At 39.6% G+C, this 14,484-nt stretch overlaps 1 protein-coding gene across 1 annotated transcript in view; it reads right to left on the minus strand.

Annotated features, from left to right (window-relative positions):
- Positions 1-4,667: 4,667 nt before the first annotated feature.
- LOC144975278 (uncharacterized) overlaps positions 4,668-14,484 on the minus strand; it is a 21,977-nt gene continuing 12,160 nt past the window's right edge. The window contains exons 7-10 of the mRNA XM_078919217.1: positions 13,913-14,038; positions 12,483-12,718; positions 8,040-8,085; positions 4,668-6,552 (exon numbers count right to left, since the gene is read on the minus strand). Coding sequence (XP_078775343.1) covers positions 4,804-6,552; positions 8,040-8,085; positions 12,483-12,718; positions 13,913-14,038 — 2,157 coding nt within the window. The 3' untranslated portion in view covers positions 4,668-4,803. The remainder of the gene's footprint in view (positions 6,553-8,039; positions 8,086-12,482; positions 12,719-13,912; positions 14,039-14,484) is intronic.

Raw genomic sequence — 14,484 nt, forward strand, 5'->3', positions numbered from 1 at the left:
TGAAATCAAAATATTCAAGGTCTCATTGAATGCTCTCAGATCGAAGCTAAATTTTGTCTGGTTCAACAATGTCAAAGCAAACCCTAAGTTTCTTTCGACAGAAAAAATGTGGAGCGGGTACTTCGCCTTTTCCAATGATCAATAATGATTTCTATGCAGTCAAGTGCCATTGAAAGCAGAGAATAAAAATATCGCCTTGTCAGAGTCAAACTCGGGATTCATTTGACACGGAACCCTCAGACTGGCTGAGAGAGAGAGAGAGAGAGAGAGAGAGAGAGAGAGAGAGAGAGAGAGAGAGAGAGAGAGAGAGAGAGAGCAGTCAGACTTACGTAATATTACACGCAGGTATATTTTTCACCAATCAAAACGCGAGAATTGCGACACACCTTTAAGACCCCTTGGACAAATAAATCTGTTTGTTTACAAACAATGGACTGAAGGAAATTCTCATCAATCTTCTTCTTCCTTTTTCCTGTATATATCTGCAAACAACCTGGGCTGGATTATCGCAGACTTTGGTGTGCATGTTGGTGTTTCTTTGTTCTAAATTTTCGACCGCTAGTTATGTATGTGATTTGTCTCACTAGATTCGCTCAATCAGACTATAAACGTTTAACGTTACGCATAGTTTTATCTGATGGTACGGTTGATCTGGCGTGTCGGACTAGTGAAAATTCTACTTTAACACATAACGTTGATGGTGGTAGGTAGTTTGTTAGTAAAGCACTAACTGCCATCGTTCGCATTAGCATCACTGTCCGAGTTGCGTAGTCAGGATCCCTTCCATTTGATGTCTACTGATGCTACGTGTTTAGGTAAGACACTCACCCGTTCTGTCCACCAGATCAATCGTACAAACACACAGAGTGGGGTGGGGTGGTGTTGGTGGTGGTGCTGCTGCTGGTGGTGGGGGGGGGGAGGAGGGTAATATTTTGTTTTTAATTGACATTCGCCCACATTTGCAATCCTTCAAAGCCATTAGGCCTATCCTGGTTTATGTAACGTTAAACATTCTGGATAATATGATGTTAGTTATATCACATATTACCGCGAGTTCTCACACAACTGCTACCTGCTGAGTGGACATGGGGGGGGGGGGGGTCAGGGAAATTATCGATTGCACCCAGGATGGATCTCCGTCCTTTCGAGTGAGAATCGATTGCTCTACCAACTGAGCAAATGGGATATCCGTTCACTCACATTCACTGTTGGCGTAAAACATAACCGGAGGACAGACATAAGATTGAAGAATTCAATCACCATTATAATCAATATAAGAGAGACAGTCCATGCTTTAATCTTTGCTATGAATGTTTGTTTTGATTATGCCCCTTGTATATGTTGCTAGATGAATAAATAAATGTCAGTTCAATCCTTGGTGTATGCTTTAGAAAACATCGTGCCCTTGTTACTTATTTGAACCAAAAACTAGAGGTGCCTAAATGTGTCAATAAAATGGAGGAAAGATAAAGGGAGTAAATCTGACTCATGAATAATCGAACAACACAAAACAAACGACGTTTGGCCTTTTTTTTTTGTCTTCTTCAAGTATAGTTTACTGTAAAAAAGCCAAAGCCAAAACGTTGTTTTGTGTTGTTCCATTATTTATGAGCCACATTTACTCCCTTTATCTGTCTCTTCATTTTACTTATTTGAGCTTCTTAACTATCGCTAGAAAAAAAAATAATGGACAAAACTTAATAAATAACAGATTCGGAAAAGAGGAAAATGGCAAGCCGATCATCTGGATAACATATGTTCTGTATTACCTCTTCACATCCACACACCCACACACATCTTACAAAACACAACAAAATGAAAAGTCATATTAAATCCAAAACCGACTGTTTTTAACATCATCTTTATTTCATTATTTACCGTTTTAATCTCAGAACATTCAATTCATTTTCATTACAAATAATAAAAATAATAATATATTTAAAATCAATATAAAAATAAAACAAAACAATGGATCACTCATACATTATTTTAGAGTTGTTAGTTTATATTTTATTCATTTGTATTTTTTTTCTTCTCCGTTTTCTTCCTTAAATTTCACCACATAGTCTGACCTCTGACCCCTGACCCCTGACCCCACCCCCCAACCACCACACACATTTAAGTGTTTAACCAGTTAACTGCCGTACTCTGAAAAGAAATATTTGAAAATTTGGCCAGAAAACTCAACCTTCAAATATCGATCGATTTAAATAACCCTCATCTTGGCAAAAAAAAAAAAAAACAACAACAAAAAAAAAACTCATAAAAAAACCCAACAAAAACCAAACCCTCTCAAACCTGGGATTCCTTGAAGACCTCACGAGGTCCCAGGTTTGAATATTTTTGCCAAAAATTAGTGTCATTTCAAGGGTTGAATCTGTTAACTGATATATTGATATGATGTGATATGATATGATATGATATGAAGGGTTAATGGTTGACTGGACTCTTTGCCTTTTGAATATTCTATATTATGTTCTATAATATAATATCTTTATGTTCATACACACACATAATATTCAATTGTATTCATTCAATAAACGCAATTTCGTTCATATATATAACAAAACAAATTTAAAATAAAAAATTAAACAAACAAACGAAAAAAAACGACCAAACAAAAAGAAAAAAAATGAAGAAAAAAGAAATGTTTAAAAATCCCAAGTTCGTATGTCCTTCCGTCCTTCGTGATCCAACTCATTCCAGTATGATTAAAATAGGAGAAAAAAAAAACTAAAAAAAAAAACAGAAATAAAACAAAACAACAAAACAAAAGAAAGAAGAAAAAGAAAACGCCCAGCAAAATCGAGAGCATTTATTTCTAGTCCAACATCCACTAAACAGGCGTCCTGTTCTCGTCCTAGATGTTACGTGTTGCTGTTGGTCAGGGAGGGACCTTTTGAACACATACATTAGTGGATATTGGTACTACAGTGGAAACCATTTATAACAGGCCCGGTTATAAAAGGGACGAGTATAACAGGGATTTTTCAAATCCCCGTTTTTTACCTCTCTTTGTCTCTATTAAAAATTATCGGTTATAGCATGGCCTCACTTGAACTAAATCGGCTATAACAGGGACAATGCCTTTTCACACGGGAACAATCAAGAAGGAATACTGCTAGATTTTAGGCCTTGTCGCGCGGTGAGGAAGCAAGTCTATGCCTCACACGCGGCGCAAAGCCGTGCCGTGTGCTGTGCTAGGTAGCTTCAACCAAGGATTTCTTTTAAAAACAATGACCATGATAAGGTCCCATTCAATTTCCCCTTTTAAATAATATTATGTTCATTTTTAACCATTTTTGTCTGACAAAGGAGGGATAGTACCTTTGGGTGGGGGGCACGTGCCTGAAGCCAACTGGTTCCCACTTGTCTTTTATTTCATTGATGAATAATAAAGTTTGAAATAGATAAAAAAAAGGTAAAAAAATAAAAAGAAGAAAAAAAAAGTTATATCTAGATCTATACATGTATTATAATTTCATTGCGCGAGTACGAGAGACGCATGCGCACAACCAACATGACGTTCTCTCTCTAATAACTTTTCCGCCGGTGACGTCACAGACCATGGGTGACGTCCAATCAAGGGACGCTACTCTTCCGCTAATCTCATTCCCTATAATATTAGAAAGGCTCACACTCAAGTTTTAAACGCCCTGAAATCGCTTTACACGGGGTCCCCTAGTCAAAAGAAACACTTAACACGTAGGACGAACATGACGCCTGTTAGGCGATATTACATCCAAAATATCCAGAAATGCAATCATTTTAGTATATTTGTACCCTTTAAAAACAAACCCCCATAGAATTCATTATCCATTTTTTTTAAAAGTCAGAACTTATGCATGGAGCAGGCACTGGTGTAAGTGTCCAAACAATCTGAACAAGTGTGCATGAAACAGTTCCAGACTAAGCAGAATGGAAAATACTAGAAAAAAGTCACCCCCCCCCCACCAAAAAAAAAAAAATAAATGAAAACATGCCTGGGCTGGGGATGGAAGGGGGCTGAATATCTGGTGTGTGTTTGTGTCTCATTGTTAAGTACATGGAGATGAAAAGTGAAAACCTATTGAGGCTAAAGAACTGGGATAAATGGTTTAAATCTTGTATTTTCCTTTCTGCTTTGTCACGAAATCGTTGCTGCTTGAAAAGCTCGAAGAAGAAACAAAATATTATCAATAGAAAATCGAATGAACGCTTCCATTTAATAAAAGAATATTGTGGACGTTTCGGGTTTCCCCTTTATCAATAAAACACGATGAAGGAAACACTTAATATAAACGTAGAGATGTGAGATTATAATCTCATCCGTCTGTCGTATTTTATTTCATCGTGTTTTGTTGATAAAGGGGAAAATCGAAACGTCCACATGATCTGTTTTTGTTTATTTAATTGAACCTTTCATTCTATTTCCTATTGTTATTTTTTCTGCATCGTCTGACACTATTTCATGCGCACCTTTTTTTCAGATTTTGGAATCGCCCTCAGTAAAACATGCCATCATCAACCCAATAACACACATTTTTTTTCTTGACTTTCATTTTAAATTCAAATTTGTGTGTCCAGGAGAAGCCATCGTAAACTTATAGCCTGACACTGATCAAAAAATGACGTCAAAAGACAAGTCTTTGGCCACAAAAGAAAACAAATCGTGAGTTGTATTCCACAGTTCAACCAATGGGACCACTTGTTTCCATGAGTACTACAAACGACAACTCACTTTAAGCTGTTATATTCATTTTTGTTTGTATTTTTTTTCCATTTTACAGTCCACACCTTCTAGCTGCTTCGTCTCACTTTGGATTAAAAAGCCTGAGAGTTCCTTAGGACTACCGGCATATCGGATCTGCTTTGACGCGTGTTGTCATCCAGGCTGGGCGACAGAAAAGCGGACGCTCGATCGGACGGTCGAGTGGACACTCGCGTGGACGCTCGAGTGGAAAGCCTGGGTTGCTGGGAAGCTCGAGGATTCGTCATTGACATTCTGGGCACGTTGTGATCGCTGGAGGAAAAGCCGACACTTTCTCGCCCTAGCCGATCGATCGTCGGCAAGGTAGGAAAAGTTGCCACAGAGGGCGGTGCAGATTTGATTCTCAAGGAGTGTCTGCTCGGGCCGTACGCAGATGGTCGTCTCTGAGATGCACTCGCACGTTGAGACGCCCGGATGTTGGATCTACTTGCAGAACTTGGCGACAACATTTCGGATTGTCGCATTGATGCTCTCGCGAGTTGACCCGGAGATGACGCTCTTGTCGATTGTCTCCCGTATGGTGGCGACATTATTTGTGCCTTGGAATATCGACTGCTTCTTGAAGCCCTATCTGAAGCAGCAAAGGAGCTTGACGGCATAACTTTTGAGTTGCGAGTCGGAACTATCCTTTCGGTGTTTCTACTTTCTACGAATTGGATTCCTCTCTTCGACGCCCGAACACTCTGCCGAGAAGGTACAATCGTAGGAGCGCGACTCGCTCTTTTAAACTGGTTATTGATGGCCAAAAGGGTCGCAGTGGTATCTTGGGATTGGGGACTTTTGCTATTTCTTGATCTCACAAAAATAGAATCTTTATGTCTAAACGCGTTGGGCGGGGGAACGCCAGCATCGTCAATAAAACTAAGTCGATTATCTCCATATGACTGTGATCCCACTCGACTCCTTGATCTAGACCTCCGGCCCGGAGAATCCATCACTTGTGATTGGCGATTTGCAACGGATTCCAGACGAGATTGTCTGCTGACCTGTTGGGGAGGTGTTATAATGGTCACTGGTTTGGACGATTTGCAAGATACGCACGAGCCGCTTGCGATGAGTGGGGTGATGTTGTCCTGGAGTAATCCTTCCGCCGCTAAATCTTGACAAATCTTTGGACTTGGTGGAGTTCGACCTGCGTGTATCGATGGCGATTTGTTCAAGACTTGAGACTGTGAAACCATTGGCCCTGCTTGGGAATACCGGCTGGCTCGAACAGAATGTCTGTCTATGAGTTGTGGATGAAGACTGGCTCTTATCGAATGTCGGTCCATGGCCTGTGAGTGTCGGCCACCTGCCACGGAGTGTCGGCCACCTGCCACGGAATGTCGGCCACCTGCCATGGACTGTCGGCCACCTGCCATGGACTGTCGGCCACCTGCCATGGACTGTCGGCCACCTGCCACGGACTGTCGGCCACCTGCCATTGATTGTCGGCCACCTGCCACGGAGTGTCGGTCCAAATATTGGGATGTTCTGTCCAATGCCATCGATTGTCGATTTATGATTTCAGACGTTCTGCCCAGCCCTAAGGATTGCCGACTCATTCTTTGAGATTGTCGACCTACAGGGTCAGGAGAAAATTCCGAGGCAGGAGTATAAGGCTCGAATGATTGGGATTGTCGACCGAATGCGTGCGACTGTCTCATCGATGCTCGGGACTGTCGGCCCACTCCATCATGCTGAGACCCGAACACATCTGGCTGCATATCGAGTTTTTGTGACATTCGATGCACTGACGAAGCCCGCCGGTACGGTCTCTGGGACGCTCGTGACATTCTCCGAGACTGTCTAGAGGCTGCTTTCTATAAGAGATGAAAAATAAGAAGGATTAAGCATGTTGAAATATTCCTTTAAATATAGATTTGATTTTCTCTTTTCTTACAGATCGCTGTCTGAGTCATCCGACATAACATGACTAACTTGACTTATGCGCCTTTCGCGTCTCTATCGACGGATCGAGACGCTTCGGCTGCCTCCATCAATTCGTGCTGAAGGTCCTTCCTAGATTGTCTGCAACTGGCTAAAAGTTTTAAGCTCACAACTTCAAGCAGCTTAAAATCATTTAAAGTTACAGTTGAACAAAAAAAAACAAAAAAAAAAAAAACAAAACAACAAACACATAGAGCTTTTGTGCAGCGCAATATCCACTAAACTTTCTCAAAGCGCTTTACAAAGAATCAAAAGTCAACAGCAACGCTTGACACGTAGGAAGAGACTTGACGCATTTTAGATGATATTATTTCAATTTTTTAAAACGACATATACAACACTATTAACGGTCAGGTACTCATTTTACACCTGAGTAAGGTGAGAGAATGTTTGTAAATATTCCTTTATAAGGATTTTAATATGCGCCCGGGGGTCACGATAGCTCGGTAGATAGAGCACTTGCTTTACAATCAAAGGGACCAAGATCGATCCCGTGTGCACTCGATGTTTTTTCTGACCCGCCCCCCCCCCTCCCCGGTCCACCCAGCAGTGAATGGGTCTGTAAGATAGGATGGAAGTACGTTCGATAGATAACGTCCTATCCAAAGGATAGAAAGCAATTGCTATTGTCCGTTTCTCGCTATACAAATCGGGATAGACTCCTGCACCATGTTCCAATGGTTCTGAAGGAATACTTTAATACTATTTTTATAAAATATGCGACCATCGGAGCGGGATTCGAACCCAAGATCTTCCCATCCGAATGCGAGTGTCATACCACTAGAGCACATAGCCGCACAAAGTATATAAATGCCTCCATTGAGGCAAGGAAGTTGTGATTGTGTAACTCCAAACATGTTCGTTTTCTCGTTCCGATTATTGAAGGAATGAAGTGGCTTGAGGTATACTGGACGGCATGAGAGATTTTGAAGCTTTTACGGTGATGATGATGATGATGATGATGATGATGATGATGATGATGATGATGATGATGATGATGATGGTGATGATGATGATGATGATGATGATGATGATGATGATGATGATGATGATGATGATGATGATGATGATGAGATGATGATTGATGATGATGATGATGATGATGATGTGATGATGATGGTGTGATGATGATGATGATGATGATGATGATGATGATGATGATGATTTTGATGATGATGATGATGATGATGATGATGATGATGATGATGATGATGATGGTGGTGATGATGATGATGATGATGATGACGATGATGACGACGACGACGAAGACGATGACGACGACGATGATGATGACGATGATAGTGATAGTATTTATCCTAAACGACGGATTAATTCGCATGTGTTTTAATTCTATACTCACAGCGAGGGCATGGGAGGTTGGTCCTGTTTCCAGAATGGCGAATGATCTGGATAAAAAAAAAAAAAAGGATATGTGAATATTGATAACAATAACAAATGGCATGTATATAGGGCCTCAAATTAAGAAATCAAGGAGCAGGCACCGGTGTAAGATAAAGAACTGAACAAGTGATGTTTTGGGATGGTATTTTTTTCTTCTCGTATTTTTCTTTCTTGCTTTGTCTGGCACCATCCATACAGACTTGTTCAGTTCTTTATCATACAGCGTCTCGTCTCACGAAAACAAAGTCTTTAATCTTTTTCACAATCTAAGTAAACCAGATGGATTGTTGACACATTCAACAAATTTAAATAAAGCGCAGAAATATGTTGTTTTGCTGAAGACTTGGAAAGGACGTAAGGATATGTTAGTCACTCTTTACATTTGTTACAGCGAATGACGTAATCAGTCGGATGGTGAAACGGTTGGAACTGAGATATTGCCAAGTTTAGTTAGAAAGTAAATATTTATAGGGAATAAGATTAGCTGAAGAGTAGCGTCCCTTGATTGGACATCACCTTACAGAGAGAACGTCAACATGGTTTTGCGCATGCGTCTCTCTCGTCCTCGCTTTCGGCGAAGTGTCTCCGGAAGCGAATACTAGAGACGCATGTGCACAACCAACATGACGTTCTCTCTCTAATAATTTTTCCGCCTGAGACGTCCAATCAAGGGACGCTACTCTTCCGCTAATCTCATTCCCTATCAAAAAGGAGTTCTTGTCATAAATGATTAAATCAACCCTTTTGTACATCTTCGGGAAATATCAAATCTTAATTTCAAATCTAAATATTTTTTTACAGTTAGTCAAGTTGAAAAAGTATGAAATTTGAGAAAAGTTGCTGGATACCTTTCCCATACATCTGACCATAACTTCGTGAAAAATTAGCTGGTTTACTTCAAATAAAGATTAAAATGCTCTGGTGAGCATATTCTTTCAGAAAATGCAAAAAAAAAAAAAAAACAAAAAAAAAAAAACAAACAAAAAAACAAAAAAATCCAAATCCAAAATTTTAACCTCCCGACTGATTACGTCATGCACTGATACAGGTTGATATCTCACCGGGAGTACATATGAATATGAATATGAGATGAAATGGCCAATGATAGGTTGTTTTGGGGACTCTCCTATAAATAACAATGTGAAATTGAATGTAAGCTTCATTTAAATATACGAAAACAGACAAAATGGACGTTTCGGGTTTCCCCTTTATCATCATCATCATTTTCATCATCATAAAGGGGATACCCGAAACGTCCAGTTTATCTATTTTCGTATATTAAATTGAAGCTTTCCTCGAGCTTCAAGCAGCAACATTTACAGGACTCTAGCAATAAAAAATGGAATTTTCCAAAATAATCATAATTTTACTGATTGCCTATTTTAAATTGTGCGGCTATGTGGTCTTGTGGTATGACACTCGCTTTCGGATCGGTAGGTCCTGGGTTCGAGCCTCGTTCGGCGCATAGTTGAGTCCTTGGAAAAGGCTCTCTACTCACATTCTCTCACCGCACTCAGGTGTACAATGGCCGTTAACAGCTCGTCCTTAATGTTAAGTGTTGCTGTTGGTCAGGGCCCCCTTGTAAAGTGCTTTGAGCACGTTTAGTGGATGTTGCGTTTTATAAAAGCTCAATTATTTTTTTTGATATTAATTTTTTTTTGAGCTTTAATATATAACGCAATAAGCACCTAACGTGCTAAAAGCACTTTAAAAGGCGAGTCGAGTCAAGAGCAATATATAACGTATAGGACGAGACATGACGCCTGTTAGGCGATATTAATTCATTTTTTTTCGGACAGAGCAAACGCTTTTAAGGGCTAGGTATTCCCTTTACACCTGAGTACGGTGAGAGGATGTGAGTTCAGAGCCTTTTGCAAGAAATCAGCAATGCACCACTTAGAGCGGGACTCGAACCCAGGACCTTTCGATATGAAGGCGAGTGTCAAACCACTAGACCACATAGCCTTACGAGTAAATAATAAATAACTATATTTAAGTCATTCTAGGGAAATGGGTCACGTGACCTGACACCGGAAGTGATTACCCTGATGCACTAAATAAACACCCCCACCCCCCTTTTCCCCAGGGCACAGCTCGCCCCCCCCCCCCCCAACACCTCTCCCACCTCTTCCGTCTATTGTTTCAATTCAGATTTTTCACGCACATCACGCCCAAAATGTGCATCCCCCCCCCCCCCCCCCCCCTTCCCCCCCCCCCCCCCCCTTTTTTTTTTCTCTCTAAGGATTGGTCGACTTGCGTGACTCCCCCCCCCCCGTCCCCCGCCCCTCCCCGTCTTTGGTCAAATGGTCAAAGTGTGCAATCCTACCCCCCTTCAAACCCCCCCCCCCCACCCCCCTTCTATTGAATTCTGGCCTAAGTGCACACGACCTCCCGCCTTCTGTTACTTTTGCGCTCCGTGGTCTAGTGGCATGACACTCGCCTTCGGATCGGAAGGTCCTGGGTTCGAGCCTCGCTCGGCGAATAGATGACTCCTTGGAAAAGGCTCTTTACTCACATTCTCTCACCGTACTCAGGTGTAAAATGAATACCTGACCAGTAACAGCGTTGTCTCTGTCTGAAAAAAAATGTTAATATCGCCTAACAGGCGTCATGTCCCTTCCTACATGTTAAGCGTTGCTGTTGTCCAGGAATACCTTGTAAAGCGCTTTGAGCACATTTAATGGATATTGTGCTATATAAAAGCTCAACTGTTTTATTACTAACCCCCCCCCCCCCCCCCCCCCCGCTTCCCCATTCTATTTGATACTCTAAGAGTAAGAGATAATATTATGGCCTATGTAAGGTTATTTCTGGGACTCTCCTTTGAACTCAATGATATTATGATAGTTTGTACTTTAAAACGTAAAAAAAAAAAATTTTTAAATGAGGTTAACAGCTTCTAAAAAGTAACAAAATACCAAACACGAAACGTTTCGGGCTCAAAACCCTTCTTTATCCAACATCAAAAACAAAACAAAACCAAAACAAAACAAAAAAAAAACAACAAAAAAAAACAAACCCACCAAACAACCCCCCTACCCCCCCCCCCCCCAAAAAAAAAAACAAACAAAAAAAAAAACAAAAAAAAAACAACAAAACAAACAAAACAAACAAAACAACCCCCACCCCCCAAAAAAAAACAAAACACAACAACAGAAAACCAACAAAAACAAAACAGAACAAACAAAACAAACAAAACAAAACAACGTTGAAGCTTGTTATATTCATTTTTGTTTATTACTTTTTCCAATCCAGGGCTTCTAGTCGTTTAATATCACTTTGATTTCTACTTTAAACGACTCTTTTTTTTTCTCTCACAAAATCATTATTATTTTTCAATTTGTCTGCTTCAAAGTTCAAAGGGTCATAACTCAGCCAAATGTTTTTCCTAAAAAAAAAAACAAAAAAAAAAAAAACAAAACAGAAAAACTCCAAAATATTTGAACTTTTATAATATAGCCCAATTCCCACTAAACGTGCGCAAATCACTTTACAAAGGGTCCCTCACAAACAGCAACACGAAACATAGAACGAGACATGACGCCTGTCAACGAAAAAGTACAGATAATTGTCGGCTCCTCAACACCAAATCAGTAACTAAATTTCCATAAAAGGCACCATTTTTTCTAGAGCGCCTCGCGTACATATTTATACGGAGATTTTTAATTTGTCAAAGATTCTGAGCATCCTGTACGCGACGGAGGGGGGTTTCACAAATCAAAAAGTCAGCCGGCCTCGACATGGGAGCCTGTTTTTTTTTAAAATGTTTTTTTTTATCCATAGTTTTTACGTTATTATTTCTTTCTTGCTTTGTCTGCCATTGTTTCGTATAACTTTTTTTTTCATATTTATTTTTGAAAGTTAACACCCATCTAAAAGAAAAGATTATTTATATAAAAACAACATCAACCAGTTACCTGCCGTATTCTGGAAAGGCGCGTAATTTAAAAAAAAAATGGCCAGAAAACTCGTCCTTCAAATATTGATCGATTTCAATGACCCTCATTTTGGCAAAAACTCCAAAACCTGAGAGCTCGCGAGGTCTTCAAGGAATCCCAGCTTTGAGAGGCTTTGCCAAGACGCGTGTCATTTAAATTGTCGATATTTGAAGGACGAGGTTTCTGGCCAAATTTAAAAATAAAGTTTTTTTTCCAGAGTACGGCAGTTAAAATGGTTCAAATAAGGTGTTTCTTTTTTTACAAAACCCGCCGACACCCGACCAAACCCGACAATAGCCGACAAAGTTGTGGGAAGTAGGCAGCAGTGGGGAGTGAACATGGGACTCAGGGAAGTGTAGATCAGTGGGGAGTGAACCTGGGTCTATGGGTTTCCACGGGTTTCGGCTGGTTTCGTAAAAAAAAGAAAAGAAACACCGGTTCAAAACAGACTTTAACACTCGTACTTGTAAACCTCAGCCAATATGGACTGGCATTCGACGTTCTGGAAGATGTGCGGGTACTCGTTGGTGGTCCTGGCCAGGTCGTCTGGCGTGATCCTGACGAACACGATGTGTTTGAGGAGGGACGGGGTCAGGTGGTGACGGTTGTCCATGTCTGCCTCCACCCATTTGACCAGGGCTACGATCAGGTCAGCCTCGCTGTGGACTTTGATGTTCTGGTCTGTGAGGATGAGCTTTATCTGTTGATTTAAATAATAATGATGATGATGATGATGATGATGATGATGATAATGATGATGATAATAATAATAATATACTACTACTACTACTACTACTACTACTACTACTACTACTACTACTACTATTACTACTACTACTACTACTACTACTACTACTACTACTACTTCTACTACTACTACTACTTACTACTACTACTCTACTACACACTAACTACTACACACAACAACAACAACTACTACTACTACTACTACTACTACTACTACTACTACTACTACAACTACTACTACTACTACAACTACTGCAACTACCACTATTACAACAACAGCACCCACTACTACTACTACAACAATAAAAAATAATAATAATAATAATAATAATAATAATAATAATAATAATAAATAATAATAATAATAATAATAATAATAATAATATGTTGATAATAATAATAATAATGATGATAATTTATAATACTGATAATAATAATAATAATAATAATAATAATAATAATAATAATAATAATAATAATAATAATAATAATAATAATAATAATAATAATAATAATAATAATAATAATAATAATAATAATAATAATAATAATATTATTATTATTCTATGTATCTGGCAAATTGGATTTTTATAAACACGAAGGCCCTCAAACCAAATTGTGAATGGTGTTTTCAATTGACATGAAGATGGTTTGCGTGTATTCTGAGATACATTAACCATCGTGAAGTGATATTTTATCGAGAACCCCCCCCCCCCCCCCCCAAAAAAAAAAAAACAAACAACCTGTTGTAAGTCCGAGAAAAAATCAATGAACTCCCTCTATGATATATTTGTTATCAGGCTATGGCAGAATCGGACTCTCTTTGTGCGGCCATGTGGTCTTATGGTATGACGCTTTCGGATTGGGAAGGTCATGGGTTCGAGCCTCGCTCGGCGCATAGTTGAGTCCTTGGAGAAGGCTCTTTACTCATATTCTCTCACCGTACTCAGGTGTAAAATGAGTACCCGGTCGTTAACAGCGTTGTCTCAGTCCGAAAAAAAATGTAATATAGCCTAACGGGCATCATGTCCTGTCCTACACGTTAAATGTTGCTGTTGGCCAGGTAAAGCGCTTTGAGCACGTTTAGTGGATTTTGCGCTATATAAAAGCTCAATTATAAAAACAAATTCTAATCAGTTCCACTCACGTCACGCTCTGTGAGGTTCTTGTAGAGATTTGTGTCCCAGATTTCTGGAAGGTAATTCCGAAAAAGGTGCGGCTCCTCGTGAACGCTCAGTGGAATTTTCAAACGATCAGCAATGTCCATGTATCTCTGGAGGATAAAAAAACAAAAAACAAATGGTAATAATAACAATAGACACTTAGATAACCACGCCTCTCGGACAGTCGTCATAATGTAAATAATGGCAGAGACTGGTAAATTCAGCACAGGTTTTACTATTGATTGAATGTGAGTAAAATACCCACACTGTTCTTCCGCTTGATCAATAGAACCAACACAGAAAGTCATGTGTAAACTTGAACTTGATCATATGATCGAGAAAATCGTGTGATAACTATTCACCCATCTGGCGGTATAAAAAACAATAACAATAACCAGAAAGAGGTCAATTCCATTCACGTTATTGTCTATAAATAACCAACTATGTTTGTCCGAGCACGTGTGAACTTGTGTCACAAATTCCATGTTTTGATTGGTCAAAAATCTACTGGCTAAATTTATTGTTAATGGGAGTGATCTATATTATAATCCTTTCC

This window comes from Berghia stephanieae, chromosome 6 (assembly GCF_034508935.2).
Source record: "Berghia stephanieae isolate SIO BIC M18660-M18661 chromosome 6, UCSD_Bste_1.3, whole genome shotgun sequence".
Lineage (NCBI taxonomy): Eukaryota > Metazoa > Mollusca > Gastropoda > Nudibranchia > Aeolidiidae > Berghia > Berghia stephanieae.